The following is a 26768-nucleotide window of genomic DNA, read 5'->3' as shown; positions in this document are numbered from 1 at the left end:
AACGTCACCCTACTCCAGACCAATGCTTGATCCTGGACGGTTATTTCAATAGAAGGGCACTTCGCCATAGCATGACAGAGATGAAGATGAAGACGTTCGACTGGTCTGGAGGATATGCTGGCGATGCAAATAACCCCTAGTTAAATCACATTCCACACAAGGAACATGCAAATTGCATGTCGAGCGGGAGGACAATAAATCACAGCCTACTGTACTGTTCTAGGTGCAAAGTTGAATTCTGTCATAAAGAGTAAATTAGGACCTTAGATCAACATGAGCCCCGTCTTCGATTCGGTTGTAAACGCAAGGTAGTGTATGTTTTGTGAGATTTGGTATTTAATTAGGATCCCCATTAGCTACAGCCAAAGCATACAAATCAAACCACATTTTATTGGTCACATACACGTGTTAAGCGGATGTTATTGCGAGTGTAGCAAAATGCTTGTCTCAACACCAATGCCATATAATATTATACTAGGGCAGTATAATGCTGGTTCAAATTCTATACAGTGCCTTCCAACCCTGCCCTGTTTTATACTGTATCTATGTAATCCGTGTTGTTTTGCCAAAAATCTCGGGGGAGCAATTAACACAAGCAATCTGTTAGCAGGTAAATGCTTTATTCATAAAGAGGAGCAGGGAGGAAAGCGTGTCTGGAAAACACCTTGCCTCATTCTTCTTGTTATCTCAACAATACAATGCTGCTGCTAAATAGGTCTGGATTTATGGCAATTCATTAGTGCTCCCTCCAGGCTTCCAAACACCAGGTTAATGAGAAGATCTTGAAGATCTCCTCCACTCTCCATCTCCTTCCAAAGATCTCCTCCAATCTCTCCATCTCCTTCCAAAGATCTCCTCCAATCTCTCCATCTCCTTCCAAAGATCTCCTCCACTCTCTCCATCTCCTTCCAAAGATCTCCTCCACTCTCTCCATCTCCTTCCAAAGATCTCCTCCACTCTCTCCATCTCCTTCCAAAGATCTCCTCCACTCTCTCCATCTCCTTCCAAAGATCTCCTCCACTCTCTCCATCTCCTTCCAAAGATCTCCTCCACTCTCTCCATCTCCTTCCAAAGATCTCCTCCCTCTCTCCATCCTCACTCTCTCTCTCCTTCCAAAGATCTCCTCCACCCTCTCTCTCTCCTTCCAAAGATCTCCTCCCCCTCTCTCTCTCCTTCCAAAGACCTCCTTAACTCTTTCCATCTCCTTCCAAAGATCTCCTCCACTCTCTCTCTCTCCTTCCAAAGATCTCCTCCACCCTCTCTCTCTCTCCTTCCAAAGTTCTCCTCCACCCTCTCTCTCTCTCCTTCCAAAGATCTCCTCCACTCTTTCCATCTCCTTCCAAAGATCTCTGATAACTCTCTCTTTTCAAGCTTGACGCTTGCTGGTTTGATTTCCGGATTTTCCACAGTTTCTCCTGACAGGCGTGCACATCCTGTTTTCAGACTATTTAGGACAGGTATAGCCTGGCCCCAGACCTGTCTGTGTGCACCACCATATGAGTTGGCTATACAGCACAAACAGACCAGTTGTGTGGGTTGAGAACAGGCAGTTTGGTTGGAGCTTCAGAGAGTCGTTGGGCTGTACAGTACAAACAGACCAGTTGTGTGGATTGAGAACAGGCAGTTTGGTTGGAGCTTCAGAGAGTCGTTGGGCTGTACAGCACAAACAGACCAGTTGTGTGGATTGAGAACAGGCAGTTTGGTTGGAGCTTCAGAGAGTCGTTGGGCTGTACAGCACAAACAGACCAGTTGTGTGGATTGAGAACAGGCAGTTTGGTTGGAGCTTCAGAGAGTCGTTGGGCTGTACAGTACAAACAGACCAGTTGTGTGGATTGAGAACAGGCAGTTTGGTTGGAGCTTCAGAGAGTCGTTGGGCTGTACAGTACAAACAGACCAGTTGTGTGGATTGAGAACAGGCAGTTTGGTTGGAGCTTCAGAGAGTCGTTGGGCTGTACAGTACAAACAGACCTGGGACGAGTTACATGGCTAGAAAACAGGCGGTGTGGTTGGAGGTGCTTCAGAAGAAGTGAACCTTGAGCAGTAGCATTGTGTCACGAGCAGTGGCAGGTCTGGGCATGACATGAACGGAGGCCCTGGCTAGCATATGGCCCTGCTGAGGCACTCTGGGAGAAATCACTATGACTAATGTTGAAGTGCTGAGAGATCCTGACACTCGCCTTGACACTGAGTAAAATCATAAACCACCCATTCACTGGAATGCATAGTGAAGTCACAGGGGGTGTCGCACTCCCAACAAACACAGTGTGTGTGTGTGTGTGTACACGTATTAGAACATTCTGTGGCGTTTAATTAACTGCTATTATGAGCAAACTGCTCATAAAATTCTCGGTTGAACAATCACCTCACTTCAACTTTAGGACTTTTGTTTTTACTACTTATTGTTGATTGTTGTGTTTTTCTTTCGTGACTGTGTGTATTCAACTACCCATCCGGGATAAATAAAGTATTTCTTCTATCTCATCTTATCAGGAACCAAGGCTTTTTTTATGAGCAATCCCGTCACTCTTAGTAAGGATTTGGTACCTATGCCTCCGAGTCTTACAGCGTAGCAAGTGTGGTTCCTCTCTCTAGGGCAGGATTCTTCAACTCTGGTGTGTGTGTCCGTGTGTATTGTATATGTGTGTGTATTGTATATGTGTGTGTATATATATATATATATATATATATATATATATATATATATATATATATATACAGTGGGGAGAAGAAGTATTTGATACACTGCCGATTTTGCAGGTTTTCCTACTTACAAAGCATGTAGAGGTCTGTAATTTTTTATCATAGGTACACTTCAACTGTGAGAGACGGAATCTAAAACAAAAATCCAGAAAATCACATTGTATGATTTTTAAGTAATTAATTTGCATTTTATTGCATCGGCGAAATCGGCAGTGTTTCAAATACTTGTTCTCCCCACTGTATGTGTGTGTGTGTGTGTTGCTCTCACCTTGGTCTCCCTGAGGAGGAACTGCAGGTCACGGCCGCTCAGGATGCCGTAGTTTCTCACGTAGCTGGGCAAGTGCACAGTGCTGGTACCGTGCACGGTGGCGTGCACCTCCGTGTAGGTGTGGATGATGTCTAGGTAGGTCTTCTTGTCCTGAAACACACAGTAAGAAAACCACCAGTCAGTGAGACCCTACTACTGTACATACTGTAGTCCACACTGTGTATTGTACACAGTACATAACCTGGCCTCATTATAGATCTCTATGTTGAGATTCTCAAAACAAGGAAACAAAGTACTACATTATTATTGTATCTGGGACCTCTGCCTCTAATCTGCAATGTACTCTTTGAAACGTTGATGACACATAGACAACATGAAAACAGTATCTGGTAACACGTAAATGCTGACAGGTGATGCATTATGATGTGGTTATAATGCATTGTAAGACTTGCATGGTCCCTTATAATGTCTTATTACCGTCTCCTTAAAATGATTCGGATTAAATAACAGCCATAACCTATTATAAAGACATCATAAAGGTTCGTACAGGCTTATAACAATTAAAGAGTTCTCCCTCAAACTGGAAATCACAGGAAATGATGTCAGGCAAGGAGCTCATTGCTGATAAGAGATGGCTCCTCGCTGGAGTGCACCGACTCAAAAACACTTTAGAGCAAAACAAACGGAGAGAGTGTACTTTTGGATCAACATGATCTCTCTCGCAAACAAAGGAAGATGAGCAGAGAGCTCTACGTCCCAAATGGCACCCTATTCCCTATAATGTGCACTCCTTTTGACTAGGGCGCTTAGGGCTCTGGTCAAAAGTAGCGCACTATGCATTAGAGAAAAAGGGGACGCAGAAATACGTTTCAGGCAGAATGATGGAGACTAGTATCCACTGAGAGATGAAAGATTATTCATGCCTTCATTTCATTCTCATTATCAAAACTGTAATCACGGATATTCTTTGGGTTGGCGGCAATATATAATATAAAAAAAATCCATAATATCAAATAAGAGATTTGTTCATTCGGTTTGAGAAATCTTGATTATAACGCTTAATGTTTGCAACAATTTCCTGAGCTGTCACACCTAAACGTTTGAATGGAGAACATTCCTAAACTAGTCCATAAAGTAGGCTAGTACATTTTTCACTGCTCATAGAAAGAAAAATGCAGTAGCGAAGGATAGGACTCAGGCGACAGCAGACAGTGGGAGGGGATAACCAGTTTGATCAAGCATCGATTGCGACATCCTCCCCGACGAACCCCTAATGACAGGCTGTGGCAGGGCCGGCGTTTAAACTGAAGCTAGGAACAAGACAGGAACAGCAGCTTTCCTCTCACCAGCGCACGTACATCCTTCCAAGCTGCCCCCAGGTGTGCTCAGGTAGTGGCAAACTACGCTGGCACCACTCATTATCAAGCCATTGCTGTCTGGAGAAAGGATTGAATGCAGGAGCAATCGACAGTGTGCGGTGGTATCCATATTTTAAGAGAATGGGTTCGCACACGTCCAGGCCACGGAAGTTAAAGAATGCACATTCTCTATTACTTGGCTAGAGCAACAACCATCTCTTCACTTTAAAAACTAACAATAGTGATACAAATCAAATCAAATTTTATTTGTCACATACACATGGTTTGCAGATGTTAATGCGAGTGTAGCGAAATGCTTGTGCTTCTAGTTCCGACAATGCAGTAATAACCAACAAGTAATCTAACCTAACAATTCCACAACTACTACCTTATACACACAAGTGTAAAGGGATAAGAATATGTACATAAAGATATATGAATGAGTGATGGTACAGAACGGCATAGGCAAGATGCAGTAGATGGTATAGAGTACAGTATATACATATGAGGTGAGTAATGTAGGGTATGTAAACATAAAGTGGCATAGTTTAAAGTGGCTAGTGATACATGTATTACATAAAAATGGCAAGATGCAGTAGATGATATAGAGTACAGTATATACATACACATATGAGATGAGTAATGTAGGGTATGTAAACATTATATTAAGTGGCATTGTTTAAAGTGGCTAGTGGTACATTTTTACATAATTTCCATCAATTCCCATTATTAAAGTGGCTGGAGTTGAGTCAGTATGTTGGCAGCGGCCGCTAAATGTTAGTGGTGGCTGTTTAACAGTCTGATGGCCTTGAGATAGAAGCTGTTTTTCAGTCTCTCGGTCCCTGCTTTGATGCACCTGTACTGACCTCGCCTTCTGGATGATAGCGGGGTGAACAGGCAGTGGCTTGGGTGGTTGTTGTCCTTGATGATCTTTATGGCCTTCCTGTGACATCGGGTGGTGTAGGTGTCCTGGAGGGCAGGTAGTTTGCCCCCGGTGATGCGTTGTGCAGACCTCACTACCCTCTGGAGAGCCTTACGGTTGTGGGCGGAGCAGTTGCCGTACCAGGCGGTGATACAGCCCGACAGGATGCTCTCGATTGTGCATCTGTAGAAGTTTGTGAGTGCTTTTGGTGACAAGCCGAATTTCTTCAGCCTCCTGAGGTTGAAGAGGCGCTGCTGCGCCTTCTTCACAACGCTGTCTGTGTGGGTGGACCAATTCAGTTTGTCCGTGATGTGTACGCCGAGGAACTTAAAACTTTCCACCTTCTCCACAAACAACATTCAAACAGTCACACCTCTCCCTGAGGCTCTGACTCCTATACAAATCAACCTGCCACCAAGGCAGCCATTTCTGCCTCAAAGCTAATTATTTCTAAGCAAAGCAGGCTGGTACAGAGAAAATACCTTCTCAGATCCCGAAATTGAATACGCAAATTTCCAACCCGACAGGATCCGGTTTCGGATCTTAGTGGACCAGATCCACGAAAACATATCAGAGTTGAGAGAGCATTCGATCCAAATTTGGTCTGGTCTGTATCTGACCCACATGGATCCGAAACATTAAAAAAATGCAGCTTTATTGCCCTGCAAATTAGCATTTTTTTGAGTTGTCTGGCAGTGAACATGCATTTTTGGTTGTAGGCCTATCTAAAATAATTTATTTGTGGTGTACAGCTTAGTATTTTCATAATGACATCCCTATAGTTGATTTAAACTAAAAAAAGGTAGGTTATAGCCTGTTTGACCAGCAAGCCTAAAATTAAAATAGGCCAAGGATGGAGTCTCCTGCATTCCCATTTCATTTCCAACAATTGCGATTTAAGAGAACATGTTGGCCTACCGTCCGGAGAGTTAATTAAACATTCATAGTTGAAGAGAGAAGTTGTCCTGATATTTCTTATACCATGCCTTACACAATCAATAAATTGGCAGCCTTTCAACATAAGGATACAATATTTTCTGTCGATAGGCATAGGTTATCAGTGTACACAACTTGAGCAAGTTAACTTGGTCAAAATGTTTCTTTATTAAAGACGATCAGAAAGAATTTGTCAGGTCACACTCAGGTCTTAAGAATATGGGTAACCCTTTTCTCCTCCGTATCCACAAGTGTGCATAAATGAGGGCCATACAGACGATTTGCCTGTTGGTTCTACCCCCCTGTACTCGCTTTCATTCAGTTTCTTCTTCACATCAGCAAAAAACAACTCCATGTTTCAGAAACTCACTTTATATAGCCTATGGGGCAGCAGGTAGCCTAGTGGTTAGACCGTTGGGCCAGTAACCGAAAGGTTGTGTGATTCCTCTGCCTCACACAGGAAGCGGCGCAGGTCCATATCCAGGCACTTGTCATCTCCCGTCTGGATTACCGCAACTCGCTGTTGGCTGGGCTCCCTGCCTGTGCCATTAAACCCCTACAACTCATCCAGAACGCCGCAGCCCGTCTGGTGTTCAACCTTCCCAAGTTCTCTCACGTCACCCCGCTCCTCCACTCTCTCCACTGGCTTCCAGTTGAAGCTCGCATCCGCTACAAGACCATGGTGCTTGCCTACGGAGCTGTGAGGGGAACGGCACATCAGTACCTTCAGGCTCTGATCAGGCCCTACACCCAAACAAGGGCACTGCGTTCATCCACCTCTGGCCTGCTCGCCTCCCTACCTCTGAGGAAGTACAGTTCCCGCTCAGCCCAGTCAAAACTGTTCGCTGCTCTGGCACCCCAATGGTGGAACAAACTCCCTCACGACGCCAGGACAGCGGAATCAATCACCACCTTCCGGAGACACCTGAAACCCCACCTCTTTAAGGAATACCTAGGATAGGATAAAGTAATCCTTCTAACCCCCCCCCCCCCTTAAAAGAGTTAGATGCACTATTGTAAAGTGGCTGTTCCACTGGATGTCATAAGGTGAATGCACCAATTTGTAAGTCGCTCTGGATAAGAGCGTCTGCTAAATGACTTAAATGTAAATGTGATTAAGGCTCTGATTCAGAGGGGTTGGGTTAAATGCAGAAGACACATTTCAGTTGAAGGCATTCAACCCTTTCCCTATAGGCTCTCACTCTTTTCCGCTGAGTCCTCCTCTTCCTCTAGTAGAGGAAGTAGCCTATTTAACCCACAGTGGCTCGTTGTCATGAAGCGAAAATGCGGTTTTGAAAATTATATTTTGACATATTTGGTTTGATGAAAGGGAACCCACTGAGAATCATTTAAGATAATAAAATGTAAATGTATTTGTCATTTAGGAACTGGTCAGTATTTCACATATTTTTACACAGGGATCTACAACATTCTGGATCCCGGGTCGTATCAATGGTAATCGGGTTCGGGTAGATCCATGAAGGCCTCTAGCACAGAGTAGTAGCTATGTCTCCAGGGCACACAGCATCCTTTGACCTTCTAAGTCCAATACAAATCAATATTCTAAACAACAATCTAACTACAATGCAAACCAATATCTTAGACAACATTCTCGAAAAAAATTCTAACTTCTATGGAAATCCATATTCTAAACATTCCAAAAACAAATCAACCTGCCTACAAGCTAATTCTTTCTAAGCAAAGCAGGCTGACACAGTATGTCTCCAGCACACACAGTATCCTTTGTTAGCTTTAGGAACAGGAAGGAGAACAGTGGAGTGACTACAGTACATCAGGCTCTCCTTTGAGTGTGTCTTACACAGGCCAGTCGCCCGGCCCCTAGGGATGCCCTATCAGATGCCTCCTGGCAGCCTGTTGTAACAGGAGCCTTTGAGGTCCGCCTCCCAAATGGCACCCTATTCCCTATATAGTGCACTACTTTTGACCAGAGCCCAATAGGCCCTGGTCAACAGTAGTGCACTATAAAGGGTGCCCTTTGGGACTCAGCCTTAGAGAGAGCAGAGATCCAGGCAGTGTGGAGGTGGCCACTTGTAATTAGATGGTGAAATGTCTACTCTCTAATATGTGTATACCAGAAAGCTGGGGCCTGAATAGGTGTGTGGGTGGAGGGTTAGAGGAAGGTTACGGAGGAAGAGTGGAGAGAAGGAGTGGATTGTGTACACACACACACGCACACACACACACACACACACACACACACACACACACACACACACACACACATATGTACATACACACACACACTAAACCAGGATGTGGCCCTGAGAATGGTAAAAGTATGGAAATGGTGATGATGATATATGATTACAACAGTGAATGCCACAAGGTTACTGAAGTGCAGACTGATTGTTCATTGTCAGTGCCATGCCTATGAGGGTAAGGTGAGGGAGGTTTGGGCCAGTAGTATGGCTACAGGCTAGGGCTCTGATGTTTGAGTCTAGCCTAAGCTGTCACAGAGAGAGGGTACAGTAATATTCGCCACCGCTCCAGTCTGCAGCCCTGACTGTCACATCAGACAGTCACAGAGCTGTTCCCCAGCGGCCTGCAGCGCAGTCTGGCTCCAACGGGGAGGGACAGTGACAAAAACCCACAGTAACACTGATGGCACCTGACGGGGGATGCAGTGTGTGTGTGTGTGTGTGTGTGTGTGTGTGTGTGTGTGTGTGTGTGTGTGTGTGTGTGTGTGTGTGTGTGTGTGTGTGTGTGTGTGTGTGTGTGTGTGTGAGACCTGGTTTCAAATACTATTTGGGGTATTTCAATTATTTTCAAAGACATTTCGAAGTAAGTATTTGGATATTTTTGTATTTGAAGTAAGTCATATTGGAATGTATTTGGAAATACACTTTGAAAGGATTGGTATGTATTTGTCTGTGCGTTATTAAATACAAATATCTAAATACTCCATGGATTTGAACAAGTATTTCAAAATAGTTTTAAATAGTAGGCTATTTATAGGAAATCATAAAAAAATACTCAAATACACAGAAAATAAGTATTTCAAATACACATTTGAACAAGGGACGGAACTTTCCCTAGGGACAAGGGGGTCCACAACTGGTTCTTACCATCCGATTTTAACCCGATTTGAACCCAGGTCTTCTGTGAGTGTCTGTGTCTGTGTGTGTGTGTGTGTGTGGGGGGGGGGGGTCACTCATACCTTCTGTGCTGTTTTTCTGCGAACTCCGATCAGTTAAAACATGTAAAGTGTTGGTTGAGGATAGTCATCACAAAAAAGGCATAAGCTATGTATACGTAAAGATATCATACAGGTAGGCCTATTATCTCAAGATGGTTACAGTTTCTGATCCATTTTTTGATTAATTAACTTTAGGGTTAATTAATCTTAATTTTTGATGAGCTTAACTATTTTCTTCCGACAATGTGTGTGATAAATGTGTGTGCATGCCTTCTAGTTGGTCTTGATCTATGGTCTTGGATGGATTCAGTTATCAAGATTTTTGTCAATGATCTACACAAAATACTCTATACTGTCAAAGTGGAAGAAAAATTAAAAATAAAATGAAAAATAAAACACTCCTATGTCTTGATAAAATAAGTATTTACTCCCTTGAGTCAATACATGTTAGAAACACCTTTGGAGTCTTTGGAGAGTGTGGAGTCTTTGGAGTCTTTGGAGAGCCTTTGGAGAGTGTGGATTGTACAATATTTGCCCATAATAATAAGTCACCATTGGCCTACTGGTGAAATCCCTGAGCGGTTTCCTTCCTCTTCGGCAACTAAGTTAGGGAGGACGCCTGTATCTTTTGTGGTGTACAGCAGGTCAGCCACCAGGGGGAGACCCATCGAGGCCTGGTGACAGAAGGAGTATACATCACGAGGCTCCATCTGCTGGACGTGCCAGGTCTCGACGGGCTCTCCGCCCAGGACTAATTGGGGCTGATTGGGAGTTGGTGAGTAATCAAGGGCTGATTGCTAACCAGCTGTACAAGCCCCATAAAGCTGCCAGAAGGGCAGCACACAGGAGAGGACTGGGGGAAGTAAGGTGACTTCCGTGTTGTTGTTGACGGTGCCCGAGCTAAGACGAGGGAGTTGAGTTGGTGTGCCCGACAGGATACAGCCAGACCCGGAGCCCAGAAGACGGTATCCCGGAGAGGGTCTCATGGGGGAGACCTATCCTTTTCTTTTGATTTATTATTTAATAAACACCCATGAAACCGAGCTAATCCTACTCTGTCCGTGTCTGATCTGTGTAAACGTCTTGACCAAACCCCCTGTTCTGCCACACTTTGTGGTGCATTGACACACACTCCAATTGTCAAGAGTGTGCAAAGGGTGGCTACTTTGAAGAATCTAAAATATATGTTGATTTGTTTAACACTTTTTTGGTTAATACATGATACCATATATGTTATTTCATAGTTTTGATGTCTTCACTATCATTCTACAATGTAGAAAATAGTAAAATAAAGAAAAACCCTTGAATGATTAGGTGTGTCCAAACTTTTGACTGGTACTGTATATTTACCAAATTAAGAGTCTAATCTCACTCCATAAAAGGTTCTTAAAACCTCTTGAGCCTATGGGGGGGTGCTATTTCGATCTTGGAAAAATTGGTCTCCAAATTAAACTGCCTCGTACTCAATTCTTGCTCGTACAATATGCATATTATTATTACTATTGGATAGAAAACAATCTCTAGTTTCTAAAACCGTTTGAATTATGTCTGTGGGTGAACCAGAACTCTTTCTGCAGCGAAATCCATGACAGGAACTGCGAAGGTCTGAAAACGAGGCTCTGTTCTCAGATCAGTTTAAAGCTCTGTATGTATCCTATGGGTCGACATGAACTGCATCCGCCTTCCCCTGTCAGTAACCAATGAGAAGTGGAATGGAGTTTCTACGTAGTTCTCAGAGCTTATAAAAGGCCAAGGATCGAGGGGAGCTCTCTTTTCGACGTTCGTCATTGCGCAAAGCAGGACCTCAGGATGGCAGTTTGAAACGCTCAGTTATCGACCTTAGATATATCCGTCTGTAATTTAATTCGATATAGGTGTTAGAAACATCATAACGAAGTTATTTTAAACCGAGTTATATCAGTTTATGCGAGTATATTGCTATTTTCGGAATTTCCTTAGTATTGCCTTTTGAGGATTTGGGCATGTTGTGGCCACATAGCTATTGTTAGCTGCTAATTCCGAAGTTGAAGACGACGTTTTACAACCAAACAACGATTATTTTGGACAAAGGACCCCTTGCCCAAGATTCTGATGGAAGCTCATCCAAAAGTAAGAGCTATTTATGATGTTATTCCGTATTTATGTGGAAAAATGTAAATGGATTTGTCCGCCATTATTGCGGCACTAGTCTGGCTGTAACGCACACTGTATGTCTAGTAACGTTAATTTTAAAAATCTAACTCAGCGGTTGCATTAATAACTAATGCATCTTTCATTTGATGTCCAACCTGTATTTTTTAGTCAAGTTTACGATTATTTATTGATTAGATTAGGTGCCTTTCCAAGATGGCGCTGGCCAGAATGCATGACCTGTTGCCACTGATCACATTGTATAACCACGATTTGTGCTGCTAAATATGCACATTTTCGAACAAAACCTATATGGATTGTGTAATATGATGTTACAAGACTGTCATCTGAAGAATTCTGAGAAGGTTAGTGAAAAATTTATTTATTTTGGTGGTGAATACGTTATCACTATGTTTGGCTGGAATCAATGCTGTTGTCTGGTTTGCTATTGTGGTAAGCTAATATAACGATATATTGTGTTTTCGCTGTAAAACACTTAGAAAATCTGTGTCTTTCAATTGCTGTACGCTGTGTATTTTTAAGAAATGTTTTATGATGAGTAATTAGGTAATACACGTTGCTCTCTGTAGTTATTCTAGTCGCTTTGGGGAGATTTGTGATGGTGGCTGCAATGGTAAACTATGATTTATACCTGAAATATGCACATTTTTCTAACAAAACATATGCTATACAATAAATATGTTATCAGACTGTCATCTGATGAAGTTTTTTCTTGGTTAGTGGCTATTTATATCTTTGTTTGGTCGAATTGGTGATAGCTACTGATGGAGTGAAAAATTGTGTCTTTTGCTAACGTGGTTAGCTAATAGATTTACATATTGTGTCTTCCCTGTAAAACATTTTAAAAATAAGAAATGGTGGCTGGATTCACAAGAAGTGTATCTTTCATCTGGTGTCTTGGACTTGTGATTTAATGATATTTAGATGCTAGTATTTACTTGTGACGCTATGCTAGGCTATGCTAGTCAGCTTTTTTACTGGTGGGGGTGCTCCCGGATCCGGGTTTGGGAGGAACTAGAAGTTAAAGAACATTATTCCAGTTCAGTGTGTTCCTGGAATTAGGACACTCTGGTTTATTATAAATAACTCATACCTTCTGTGTTGTTCAGAGAAATCCTGTCAGCGTGTGTGTTTGTGAGAGTGTATGTATCGGTTTGTGTGAAAGTGTGTCGGCGCTAGTCTGCAAACGCGTGTGTGTGTGTGTGCGTGCGCACTTGTGTGCCTCCCACCTGTAAATGTAAACTGAGGGACATTGACCCGAGGACCAAGATAATGAAGACAACACGATGTCAGGCGAACTTTGAAGAGGAAGCTGATTCATTGCCTTCCTTAGCCTTTATGGGGAGTAGTATTAGGGAAATAATCAAACCAGGACATTGGTTTGAGGGCAGATGATCAAAATGAGAGAGGAGAGGTTTTTTAATTACATTGTAAATCACCTGGAAAAGTATGTGTGTGTGTGTGAATGTGTATGTGTTCTGGGGTTGGGTTAAATGCAGAAGACACATTTCAGTTGAATGCATACAGTTGTACAACTGACTAGATATCCCTCTTTCCCTTTTTGGTGTTTTGGATTGTTTGACAAGACTGTCAAGCTAAACCTACGAGGCCCTAGCATTATGCAGGGCTCACCAGCACATATTGGGATACTGGGGTAGATTATTCTGCCAGTGGAGAGAACCTACCAAGTGTGAATACAACCCATGTACTCTCACAGGGCCAATACGACCTCACGCTAAATCATTTGTAATGGGTTACGAGCTTCACTGAATCCAATTAAAATAGAACAGCAGAGACACAGGAGAGAAGCACTTCTTTGGTTTATAGTTAATGAGATGAAATACTATAGAACAAAAATAAGTTGATGATGGATAGTAAACAATGTAAAATATTTGATTACTTCTGGGAGTTTTTTTTTGCACAAAGGCTTTATCGGCATTGTTCACTATCCGGCATCAACTTATTTTTGTTCTATAAAATAGAACAGCATTCAGTGGTAGAGAATCACAGCCCTTGGAATCTCCAGATTTCGTATCTTGGTACATTTGTAAGTCTGTTCCTGATTCATCAGTCATGTGTTTTTTTAGTTAACCTTTATTTAAACTAGGCAAGTCGGTTTAGAACAAATTCATATGAGTGGGTTTTTCTGTACAGCTGGGTCAATATGTGTGGGTTTGTTTGTAAGCCTGTGTATTTGCACGTGTGCGCGTGCTCACACTAGTGTATGCGCCCTAGTGTGTCTGTGTGTGTGAGTGGCTCGGCGAGAAAAATGTGTCAGTGTTACATTGATAAATCTTTGTGCACTGGAGGGACTGTGGGCACTGTCTGTCAGCCAGCATTAGCATTTCAAACAGCAGTGTCCACCTCCCCTGATCTAAGGCCAGGGGGCCCGGTGTTTCTTTTTTATGTCTCTCCCTCCCTCTCCGTCTCAAACTTTCTCTCTCCGTCAACATGTTCACACCCTCCCCCCATCTCTCCTTCTCTTCCTCTCCATCTTTCTCTCTTCCTCTTTCTCACCCACCCTCTCTCTCTCTGTCTATATTCTCATCTCACTTTCTATACCGAACAAAAACATAAAACGCAACATGTTAAGTGTCGGTCCCATGTTTCATGAGCTGAAATAAAAGATCCCAGAAATGTTCTATACGCACAAAAAGCTTATTTCGCTCAAATTTTGTGCACAACATTGTTTCAACCCTGTTAATGAGCATTTCTCATTTGCCAATGTAATCCAGCCACCTGACAGGTGTGGCATGGGGAGCGTGCAACTAGCATGATGACTGCTAATGAGCATTTCTCATTTGCCAATGTAATCCAGCCACCTGACAGGTGTAGCATGGGGAGCGTGCAACTAGCATGATGACTGCAGGAATGTCCACCAGAGCTATTGCCAGATAATTGAATGTCCATTTCTCTACCATAAGCCACCTCCAATGTAATTTTAGAGAATTTGGCAGTAAACCCAACCGGACTAAAAACCGCCGACCATGTGTAACCATGCCAGCCTAGGACCGCCAAATCTGTCTTCTTCACCTGCGGGATCATCTGAGACCAGGCACCAGGACAACTGATGAAACTGAGGAGTATTTCTGTCTGTAGAAAGCCATTTTGTGGGGGAAAACTGGTCTGGCTCCCTAGTGTGTTGACCTATGCCCCCCAGGCCCACCCATGGCTGCGCCCATGCCCAGTCATGTGAAATCCATAGATTAGGGCATAATGAATTTATTTCAATTTACATTTCCTTACGTATATGAACTGTAACTCAGTAAAATCGTGAAATTGTTGCATGTTGCGTTTATATTTTTGTTCAGTATATACGGTTTGCACTCTCTTGTGTATTCAATTACTCACACAGCCTCAACCTCAACCACCTAAGCTCACGACAACTAGACTCAAACAACTGCCGCTTCAGAGTGCGCAGAGCTGCAGCCAACAGTTACCCTTCATTCTGCCTCGGTGAGTGCGCTCGGCTCGAGCCGGTTGCCATGGTAGCGGCTCCTTGAGAGGCCTGCTTTTTGGCTGCTAGATTATCACCTTCCCTCTCCCACTTCAAACATGTCTGACTGTTCGAGATGTAGGCGACCTGGTAGATTCAACCAGTTTTCACTGCAGCTCTTGGGAGATGTTGGTGGTGTTGTTTAGGGCTATTAACATGAGGGTTGCTGGTTCGCATTCCATGGCTGACCGGGACAATGTAAAGGGAGTGAGCCAGCAGCCTAAGGCATCGGTATCCCACGTGCTACCTACTGCCGTTGTGCACTTCAGGAGTAAGATATTTAACTGATAATGCCAGAGAATCCGGTGTTTGGAGGATATATTGGCACGTGTGTTGTTAGGCCCAAGATAAAAGTTGAGGGCTGGCAAACCGTGCCAATATATTCTAAACAAATTAATAAAAAATTAAAAGCTTTCTTGAGTCTACAAGTATTCAACCCCTTTGTTATGGTAAGCCTATAAGTTCAGGAGTAAAGATTTGCTTAACATAATAAGTTGCATGGACTCACTGTGTACAATAATAGCGTTTAACATGATTTTTGAATGACTACCTCATCTCTGTACCCCACACATACAGAAAACTGTAAGGTCCCTCAGTCGAGCAGTGAATTTCAAACACAGATTCAACCTCAAAGACCAGGGAGGTTTTCCAATGCCTCACAAAGGGCACCTGTTTGTAGATGGATAAAAAAAAATGGCATTGAATATCCCTTTGAGCATGGTGAAGTTATTAATCACACTTTGGATGGTGTATCAATATACCCAGTCACTACAAAGATACAGGTGTCCTTCCTAACTCAGTTGCCGGAGAGGAAGGAAACCGCTCTGGGATTTCACAACGAGGCCAATGGTTTAATGGCTGTGATAGGAGAAAACTGAGGATGGATCAACATCATTGTAGCTACTACACAATACTAACCTAACTGAGTGAAAAAAAGGAAGCCTGTACAGAATACAAATATTTCAAACATGGATCCTGTTGGCAACAAGACACTAAAGTAATACTGCAAAGAATGTGCCAAAGCAATTCACTTTCTGTCCTGAATACAAAGTGTTATGTTTGGAGCAAATTTAATACAACACATTACTCAGTACCACTCTATATTTTCAAGCATAGTGGTGGCTGCATCATGTTAGGGGCATGTAATGGACCTAAGCACAGGCAAAATCCTAGAGGAAAACCTGGATCAGTCGGCTTTCCAGCAGACACTGGGAGATGAATTCACCTTTCAGCAGGACCATTTCGTTTTCTTTGACCTATTGACATTTCTTTGTATATATCCATAAAAATGATGCTGCTTTGTGGTTTCCTGAAGCGGTTTGTCGTGTCCTTGCACGTTAATTCTCAATGGGACAGTGGAGATTGAAACCATGCTGCAAAGGTAAGAGACGGGCAGCAAGGTATTTACAAATCTCCCCTGTTGAAAAACAAATTCTAGTCTAAAAGAAAGGGGAGATGATGTCTAGATGTTTTTAGTTTTTTTTACAGTGGAGACCAAGTTGATAAATTCCCTGGTTGGGCTGATGAGACAGTGGATTGCGCAGTGAGCTGGAACAGAAAATAGGCATTTCAACATCACGGCCTTAGCTGGTGTGGAATAAACACCTGCTGGAACGCAGTTTAAACCAATTAGCTTCTACGATTAGAACCACCCGCTGTATAATGTAGTACCCCACATCTCAAATGACACCTATGTTTAGGGAAAAGTAGGTCTGAAGGTTGATGTTAAGGAAATTGCTCCTTGATAACTCCAATGCAGGATCTTACCAGCCTATCATGACTTTGTATTAATTAACTCAAAAAACAAAACCATTGTGTAGCCTAAGTAATATATGATATTTGGAGATTTAAATTCTTAGGCAACACATTTACTAGTTAGTACGAGAGCAGCGATACGCACTGAGGCACTCCAGACAGCAACAATAGTGGATTACTCTCATTAGAGTTTGCCGGTGAAATTATCTGAAAGTTGTGTTTGAGTATGTAGACCACACAGTGATGGCCGACAGATGCTTCCTCTCTGCTGTGTCTAATTACATTTAATGCCACTCATAACGCCGATAAATCTCTCCTATATGGATACAGCAATTACCGTCCATTCTGTGCCCGTTATAAATCAGACCTCCCCACACAATTTCTGCACCACAAACAGCACCCTATTCCCTACATAGCGCACTACTTTGGACCAAGGTGCCATTTGGGACGCAAGGGGCTCCATTCAGACACCTGCAGAGAGGGGAAGAGAGAGGCTAGCGGTACACTTCTGCATACTGATTAAGAGACGGGGAATATTCCCCGTAGTGAGGAGCTTCTGGGTTCTGTGTGACATTACATGTGAAAAACAAATGTCCGTCAGAGACAAAGCAATTGGAAGCAATGGCGTTTGTTTGGTCACTGAATGTTGTTAAAAGTCGCAAAGGCACTTTGTACTAGATGTCCTGTGTAGTGAGACCTCTGACCTCTTATTTTTGCACGCCCACCCCTCATCATGTTCTAGCCTTGTAGAGAGCCGTAAATACCACAATGGCAAGATATGAGGGAGTTGAAAGGCTGTTTCCTGGTTTCCTTGATGAAAAGCAAATAGCCGGCCAGGTCTCGTGACATCATCACAGCAGTCCGTCACAAGGCAATGCAGACAGCCCCCGCAGATTCGGGGAGGAAAAGTGCGAGGGAGGCCTTTTCCACACACGTTCATTCATTACCAGACTCTGAAATGGCTGTTTAATTAAAAACGGAGGTAATGAACACGACGGGGTGTCTGATTAGCTGCTAATGTTTTTCAAGGAGAAGTGATGGGAGTTCGGCACTCTGCCCTTTAAGATAGACTAAATGGCCCACTGTGCTGTGCCGCATGCGGGTTTGCGAGAGCGTGTGGCAAGCCGCGCTGCATGGTTAATATAGGGCTGTTGTGTTATCAGTGTTGTGTGTGGATGCTGGTTCTGCAAGACATGGTCATTTCTTTGTGTGGTCACAGACCTGAGTTCAAATAACATTTGTTGTTGATGCATTTGTTGTTGCACCAATCAAATAGTCCCAAAAGTGCAAACCCTGCACATCTGGTACACCAGACTCAATCTAATACACCTCTGAGAGAAAATAAATACTATTTGAACCCAGGTCTATATCCGCAGGGATGTGTCTTTCATCCCTTAACCTGGATGACCAGTTTGGGTTGTGGGTGGCATGACTGGCATCTCACAACTCTCATCTGCCCACTTTGTGCCAGCTGACTATGATAAAAGCCGGGCGTTATTCGCCACGGATCTGAGATTACCTCTGGTCTTTTGTTTGTAGAATCTGCTTCCTCCGGAGTTACTCTGGTTGCATCCAAAATGGCACCCTATTCCCTTTATAGTGCACTACTTTTGGCCAGGGCCCATTTGGGATGCACTCCCTGTGTGTATGGCTGGCTTAAAATGTTACAACCGGCTTCTTTACAATGTTTGTCATCGTCGCAGCCCTTGTCAAGTCTCACCAAGACGTACAGACTAGGAAGTAATCCAACAATGTGTAATGTGCCAACGAGCGAATCGCACGCAAACCGCTTGTGGCTGGTGTAGTTACAATCTCTAAACCCGTTTTATCTTAGATGAAATAATCCCTGCGTCAATGCCTCTGCACAACAGAATCGGAGTAGGAATATATTATAACTAATCAGAGAGTAGAGCTGAATTCTACTATTTATCGACATATAATCAGAAACTCAGGAATATGGTTAATAAAGGAACACTACTAGTCTCCACTAAATCTCCCAAAACACTCTCAAAGTGTTCCAGTGACTTTCTTTCAAGAGTTAAGGAACTGGGTTACAATAGATTCCATATGCCGGTTCCCAAGAATTGATGGTGTAGCGTGTCTGGTGCTTTCATCTTGAAAGGCATTCTGTGCAAATCAAGGCTCAGTGGACACTGTCACTTCAGTCACTACAGTCTCCTTAAAAGCGTCTACAGTGTTGTCCATTTCCCTGTGATCAAGGGACGGGACTGTGAAGCCAATGGGAACTCAACTGAGCAGCACTTCCTTCTCATTGGGCTCTATTCTAGTAGTGTTGATGTCTGGGAACTAGATCACGTATCATTTTTTGTTCTAAACAAGAAGAGTCACCAGTTGATGACATGGTATTCAAAATTCCAACTGAAGAACACTACTCTACCACATTCAACTTCACCCTCAATGCTGATGTAGACAAAAGTATATTTCTGTCCACAACGAAACGTTACCACTGCTCCCAAATAACTAAGAGCTGAGCAGAGTTTGTACACAATGTAAATAACATTATAATAAATGCTATGTAGCAAACACTTTTCCCCCAAAGCGGCTTACAGTACAGTGAGTGCATTCATACTTTAAGTAGGAGGGTGATCACATTTCAACGTCAGACAACACCAAGACACATTTAGGCACCCCCAAAAGTCAATGTTTCATTTGAACACTGTTCCCTGCCGGAGTTTAAACACAAAACCTTGGCTATGCCAGCCACGCGGGATACACGAGCTGAAGCGCCGTACCTTCCAGAAGTTGTCCACCTTGCCGTAGACCAGCGACTGGTTCTGCCGCTTGACTTCGTCAATGTGGCGGATGTCGCTGGCGTTCAGATGCTGCTCAACCACAAAGCCCAGGAAGCTGTTGTCTGGCGTGTGGGCTGCAGGGGAAATAAACCACACGATACAACTGTCATTACGCGGCTCAACTTGGATCACAATGATTATTGTACTGAAGCTAGTTAGTTCACATTCAGTCACTTATAAACAGAAAAAGGAAAACAAGCTACAAACACAAGCTGTCATTGTACAGTTAATGGGGAACACAACGATGATTATAGGTGGGTAAAGTTAGTTCATTAAAAAGAGCAATTCAATTGCCAGCGCTTTATCGCTATGAGATCTGCACAGGACAACAACTATTTATCTCTACATTAGTTGATCGATTCATGCATATACTGTACAGAAAACAAGTGAATAGCATGACAATAGGCCTACTGATTAGGCTATTTGTTTAGTTAGTGAAGTAGTCGTCTGACTCATGCCTAGAAGTGGAGAGTAAATCTTGGCCTTTCTAGGGAGTTTTTCCTAGCCACCGTGCTTCCACACCTGCATTGCTTGCTGTTTGGGGTTTTAGGCTGGGTTTCTGTACAGCACTTTGAGATATCAGCTGATGTACGAAGGGCTTTATAAATACATTTGATATCTGAGGCTTATGTTAACCAACTTACAATGAACACAGTTCCACATAGAAATGTGAAGTGGGGCGCTGGAGTCTGTCGCAGCGGTAACACTCTCAACTCCGGACCACACGCGCCCCCATGGAGACGGGTGTTTGAGCCCAGGCTCGGCCAACTGTCTATTCCTTAAATCCTTTCTGTGGCCCTCTCTCTCTCTCTCTCTCCTTATCTGTATCTACATCTGTCCCATCATAAAACAATACAATTATGTAAGGGGATCTCCAGAATAAAAGAGAAGAAAATGTCACTTGTGAAGTGATGAGTTAACGTTTTATGATTAGAGCCTTAACGTTCTATGATTAGAGCCTTAACGTTCTATGATTAGAGCCTTTAACGTTCTATGATTAGAGCCTTAACGTTCTATGATTAGAGCCTTAATGTTCTATGATTAGAGCCTTAACGTTCTATGAGTAGAGCCTTAACGTTCTATGATTAGAGCCTTAATGTTCTTTGATTAGGTCAGAAATGGGCAACGGCACACACTTGGGAGCGTTTCGCCTCGGCACACTCTCTTTTTGGAAATGGAAACTCACATTTGGAGATGATGATTTCCCCCTTTTTCTGACGAAGGGTGAATGACGGAGATTAGACAATTAAGACAATGTAAGACTTGGATAGTCCAAATTAGAAAAATGGGGACTTCCGTGACCCCCCCCCCCCCCCCCAAAAAAAATCAAACAAAAATCCAATTGAAATAAAACTATGTTGAGTCCCAAAGCCCACATGGCATAGTGCACTTTTGACCAGTGCCCTGTATGCTGGTCCTATGGGCCCTGGTCAAAAGTAGTGCACTATATAGGGGATAGGGTGCTATTTGGGACACAAACATCTCATCCTGGCTCTCTGGGCTTTTCTTGATGGACTTGGCCCATCTGAAGTGCATCCCTCTTTCAGACTTACATACACAACATTCTTCTGGAAAGTGGAGGGGAGGGTTTTAGGCTAGCCTCCTGTTCCTTATCCACCGGGCCTGTTAAGTTGTTGCTTGAAGCCGTTTGTGGAAGTGATTTAATATGCACTGCTCGAGGGAGCTTACTGCTATTTTAGAGCTATTGCAGAGCGCCAGTAAATCGTGTGGAGAGACGACGTGTTGGGGGATAAATTCATGGCCCGCCACGCGACGTGGTGATAATGGAGGCTGGCCTCCTTCCGAGCCCGACTGAGGAGGAGGAAAAGTGGGTGAGAGAGAGGGAGCTGCCGTCAGTCTCTATGGCCCAGGCGGGAAAGGGATGTGTTAGGACAACAGGCAGTTAAATCTTTCAACACAGCAGAGAGCTTTGCTCAAGAGGAGCGGGGATGGGATGTGCACTGCATGCTCCCCCTCCTCTCCCCCCGATAGCCATGCAGGGAAGATGTAGGTTGTGTCTGAAATGGCGCCCTATTCCAGATGTTGTGCACTACTTTTGACCAGGGTCTGTGGCACCCTATTCCCTATATAGTGCACTACTTTTGATTAGAGGTATAGGGAATAGCTAGTGCACTAGGGAATAGCTAAAGGGAATAGGGTACAAACCCCGCTGTAGTTAGATACCTATTCCAAAACATTCCGTTACATGTGACAGGGCCTGTGTAAAAAAAATATTTTTCCTAATAATAATAGTGCTTCTGGGGAGAAGGAGAGGGAGAAGGGAGGCCTCTGTCATCGCTCAGTGTAAGTGGACGTGACAGTCTGCAGAAAAGGTTTGTGGGCCCAGCTGGACTATGCCAAGATGCCAGGCCAGTCGACTTCAATCACCCGGCCAAAACAAGACACACACCCGGGCTCAACTCGGCACTTCGTAGCAGGCAATCCATACATAATGTAATTTGTGTCATTTTGTGGAAGTCATAAAAATCAATTGGAAAACATCTCGCATTCAAGCTGACTGGATACGGTCAGAAACGCAGCAGAAACTCTGCTCCGGTTCCATTGGCATGCATTGAAATGCGTGGCTTTCTTTTGCAAAATAACTATGAATTAGCAGACTTATTTTCAAATAATTTGATGACCCCCGGATTCTATGGGATGCCACCAAAGATTTTATTAAAAAAACTGAGGGGAGGGGGTTCTACTAAGCTATATGGAATTGTTTTAAGACGGTCATACCAAGGATAACTATGCTATTTTATTTGGAGGTATAGCTTAGTAGGAGGTATTTGGACATAAATGATGGACTTTATCGAACAAAACAAAAATGTATTGTGGGACTGGGATTCCTGGGAGTGCATTCTGATGAAGATCATCAAAGGTAAGTGAATATTTGTAATGCTATTTCTGACTTCTGTTGACTCCACAACATGGCAGGTATCTGTATGGCTTGTTTTGGTGCCTGAGCGCTGTACTCAGATTATTGCATGGTGTGCTTTTTCGAAATCTGACACAGCGGTTGCATTAAGGAGAAGTATATCTTTAACACAACAAAAACTATACTTCAGTACCTACTCCAAATAGATACACCAGACTCTGTTCATTCAATCTCTACATGCAGAGGATGCTGACCAATCACAAGCCGGCTCTCTCACTCTCTGCATGACATTCACATGCTGGCCAATCACAAGTGTCCCAGCTTCTAGTGCGCAATTAGATGCTGGTGAGGAGAGAAAGGGCTTTATCAAAGATAGTACAGTATGAGGTCTACAAACTCTGTGGCTTTACCTCAGTGTGCAGTGGAAACACGAGTGCTGCTTGTGCTAACGAGAATGTCGTTTTGGCGCCAAAGGGCGCATTTTCAGTGGTATGGGAGTATTTTGGCTACAAGCAAACCGATGTCAACCACATGCAAGTGTTGTGCAAAAAGTGCCTCTTGTTGTCGCGACAAACGTATTAAATCATTTGAAGAATAACCATCCCCTACTTTACGACGATTATATGGTAAATAATGCACCCGACATCAGCAAAGTCCCTCAGCCACCTACGTTAAAACAGGCATTGATTGCTGATGGGTTTTCTAGTGTAACGCCCTACGAAAAAACATCCGGCAGACACGTATAAATCACAGAGGCCATCACCTAGCCAAATAAATGGTTCCTATTTACACAGTCTACAAAGACAGCAAAGACAAAAGAAGCTGGGGACAGGAGATAAAGACTCCATCTCGCACATATATTTCCACTAAGTCGCCATCCCAACACTGTATAACAAAATGAAGGGAGAAGATGAAACATGTCACGTTGAATGACTGGACCAGACTCCAATGTTTTGGACACAGGCTGCACCTTGCAATCGGTAGGCTATGTGTTACGTAAGGGATAATCAACGAGGCGATATATATTTTATGGAAAATAATGAACGACTTAGGTGTGTTCCACGACGCACTAGCAGAGTGGAACTAACCTTCCAGAGAGTTGCATTATTTTCCAGAGAACGCACAGAGCCCCAAGTTAATTATCCCTTTTATGCCATGGCTATAATTGAACACATTTGCCAGTAGAAATGTGTTCAGTTACTGGTAGAAATGTGTTCAACATCCACTGAAGTAGCTAGGAAGTTAACTATATACGGTGCATTCGGGAAAGTATTCAAACTCCTTGACTTTTCCCACATTTTGTTAAGTTACAGCCTTATTCTAAAATGGATTAAAATTGCTTCTTTTCTCTCATCACTCTACACACACCCCATAATGACAAAGCAAAAAAAGTAAAAAAAATGTAAATGTATTAAAAACATATTTTAAAGGCTTTTTGACTTATAATTTCAATTATACAAATGATTGAGCCTACTTATACATAATTACACAATCATAAGCTTCCTATTCCATTTGCAGCCTGTGGCTGCCTGAATAAATAATCAACTTAGGTTATTTAAGAACTCATAATGGTAAAATAGGAAATCCTAAGGTTAGTAATTAATTAATGAATAAGTGCTGGCTTATAGCACACTATATTTTTATGATCATGCTATAAATGTATGTTTGTTAACATCTAGGTGTAATAATCCTATCGATTAACATATGTAGCCTATAACAATGTTGTTTCATTTGGTTTTGTATTTGTATTCAGTTAGCACAGTATGTATTCATTCATATGACCTCATTTTAAGAATTGATGTTCTCTACCCTGACGCTTGTTTTAACCATGTCTGATGGAATTACCAAGTTTTCAGCCAAGTGAAAATCGCAAATCATTATCTCAATTGCATTATCTGGCCACAAAGAATGGAAATGAGATATCTTGACCAAATTGTGCAGCCCTACAAAGCGGGTTTGTTAAAAAGTGTTCATCATCGGATAACCTCCATCGACTATTACATATCTTAGACGTTTCACCAGAAATGGCTCCTTGGGTTGTATTATCCACAGGCGGTCAGTGACACCTTAATTGGGGAGGACGGGCTCACAGTAATGGCTGGAACGGAATTAATGGAATGGTATCGAACACAGTTTCCATGTGTTTGATGCCGTACTCCGTTCCAGCCATTATTATGAGCCGTCCTCCCCTCAGCAGCCTCCTGTGCTTGGAACATATGGAAATTGGCTCCAATCCATTAATATGATTAAAATACTACATGCGAATCCCTCAGCCATAGTTAAAAGAGATGATCATAGATAAATTCAGCTTCATCTCATGTTATACCTAACCAAATCAGCGCTACTACCTCAAGACTCCGATGGAGGACTCCAACTCTACTCTCTATCATTTCCTATTTTAAACATTTGGGAGGAAATATACTGTATTTCCTTCCTTCGATAAAACCATTGCCAGAAACTTGAACAGAACGCTCAAATCAATTCAATCCAACCTCAGTAGATGGAATAATATACCAGTTGTTTTAACTGGAAGAATATCTAATTGTCAAAATGAATATATTGCCACGGCTGAATTTCTGTAGTTCAATGCTTCCCGTGGCTCCCCTTCTGGCAGGTGGGAAACATGGCTTCCGGGTGGGGATGGAGGATGCGGGCTGGTGGATGGGGATTGAGGGGGAAAATGGGTTGGGGTTATCTTTGTAGGCATTTCTGTGATTGTTTTTGTACCTGTAACCGCCCCCACTGAAAAAAAGAGAAAACTAAATTTAAAAAGTTGGTCACAAAAACAAAGGCAGGCAGCAGGGAGAGAGGGCGGCCAAGTGTTGTTACTGGAGAACATAGGACAATTAAAACTTTGTTTGAAAAGTGATTGCCAATTCTATGAACATAAATCATGAATAGCAGCAAAGGGCGAACCAACTTCATATTAATGCCCATGATCTTGGAATGAGATGTTCGACGAGCAGATGTCTACATGATTTTGGTAATGTAGTGTATCGATCCAGTATCCCTGCACATTGTAAATATGACACTGGAACTGACCCTGTATATAGTATGTTAACTTCCTTTACCGTGCTCTTCTTATTTCTATATCTTGTGTATTTTTCTTCTACCTTGCTATTTTTAGTATTACATTGTTATTGATTATTGCAAGAAAGGCATTTCACTGGAACGTGAAAGACTTTGTGGGCTGGAAATGAATCTTAAGCACATTCTTCTGATTATGAGCTGTCATTCCACACTGGTTGCCTCCATACCTTGCATAAGGGTCATCCAAGGGACAGAAATAAAATTGGGGAAAAACCTGCTTAATGAACAACCCTCGCTAACTACCATAGGGTTATCGTACACACACACGGCCCCAACACACGCACGCTCTCAGGAAGCCAGCTTGTTGTCCATTCATTAGCGTTGTCAGGGAGGGTTGGAGAGGGAACGGAATGCACAAGGCTCAGTAAAGACATCACCAGGGTTTATGTGTATCGAGAGAGAGACAGAGAGACACAGAGCGAGAGAGAAAAAAGAAAGAAAGCGGGAGACAGAGAGAGAGAGACAGAGAGAGACCCCCTGATTCAGCACTTTGTATCCCTGTGAGGAGGAAATGCAAACATCCAAGCAGGCCCAGCCCAGAGCAGCACTGGCACAAAGGAACCGGCTGAACCTGTTGTTCTTAATTAGAGAGCAGCACTCCCATTTTTTGGCAGGTGTCTTCTCTCTCTCTGTATCTCTATCACTACATCTTTAACTCCGTCTTTTATTCTCTCACTCTCCGTCTCTCCCTCACTCTCCGTCTCGCCCTCACTCTCAGTCCCGCCCTCACTCTCAGTCTTGCCCTCACTCTCAGTCTCGCCCTCACTCTCAGTCTAGCCCTCACTCTCAGTCTAGCCCTCACTCTCAGTCTCGCCCTCACTCTCAGTCTCGCCCTCACTCTCAGTCTCGCCCTCTCGCTCTCAGGGCGCCTTTCTCTCTCTATCTCTCGCTTAAGCACATTGCCGGGGGGAGAAAACAACACTTAATCTTTTTTGACTGGTCCAGAGAGATGCTTCCTTCTTTTTTTATAAGAATAAACTTCAGGGGTAAAGTCCATCAAGTAAAGCCTATAGTCACTTGAAAAGTTCTTTGCATCCCAAAATGGCAACCTATTCTCTATATAGTGCACTACGTTTTTACCAGGGCCCATAGGACCAGCTCATAGGGTATAGGGTAGAATAGAGTGGAATTTGGGACGACTCTCTGGACTTTACTTGATGGACTTGATGCAACCGTTCCAAATCAAAGGAGGGGTAGAGAAGGCAGCCGGTTCCCTCATTCTATAGCATCCCATTTCACTGGGT

The 26768-nt window shown here is 43.1% G+C and overlaps 1 protein-coding gene across 1 annotated transcript in view; it reads right to left on the bottom strand.

The window, feature by feature from the left end:
- The window catches only part of LOC129840497 (alpha-1,6-mannosylglycoprotein 6-beta-N-acetylglucosaminyltransferase A-like), a 115758-nt gene that overhangs the window by 12040 nt on the left and 76950 nt on the right, over positions 1-26768 (bottom strand). Inside the window, exons 11-12 of the mRNA XM_055908414.1 lie at positions 19497-19630; positions 2969-3118 (exon numbers count right to left, since the gene is read on the bottom strand). Of these exons, the coding sequence (XP_055764389.1) occupies positions 2969-3118; positions 19497-19630 (284 nt within the window). The remainder of the gene's footprint in view (positions 1-2968; positions 3119-19496; positions 19631-26768) is intronic.

This window comes from Salvelinus fontinalis, chromosome 41, assembly GCF_029448725.1.
Source record: "Salvelinus fontinalis isolate EN_2023a chromosome 41, ASM2944872v1, whole genome shotgun sequence".
NCBI classification, from domain to species: domain Eukaryota; kingdom Metazoa; phylum Chordata; class Actinopteri; order Salmoniformes; family Salmonidae; genus Salvelinus; species Salvelinus fontinalis.
This window is presented reverse-complemented; position numbering and strand designations above follow the sequence as displayed.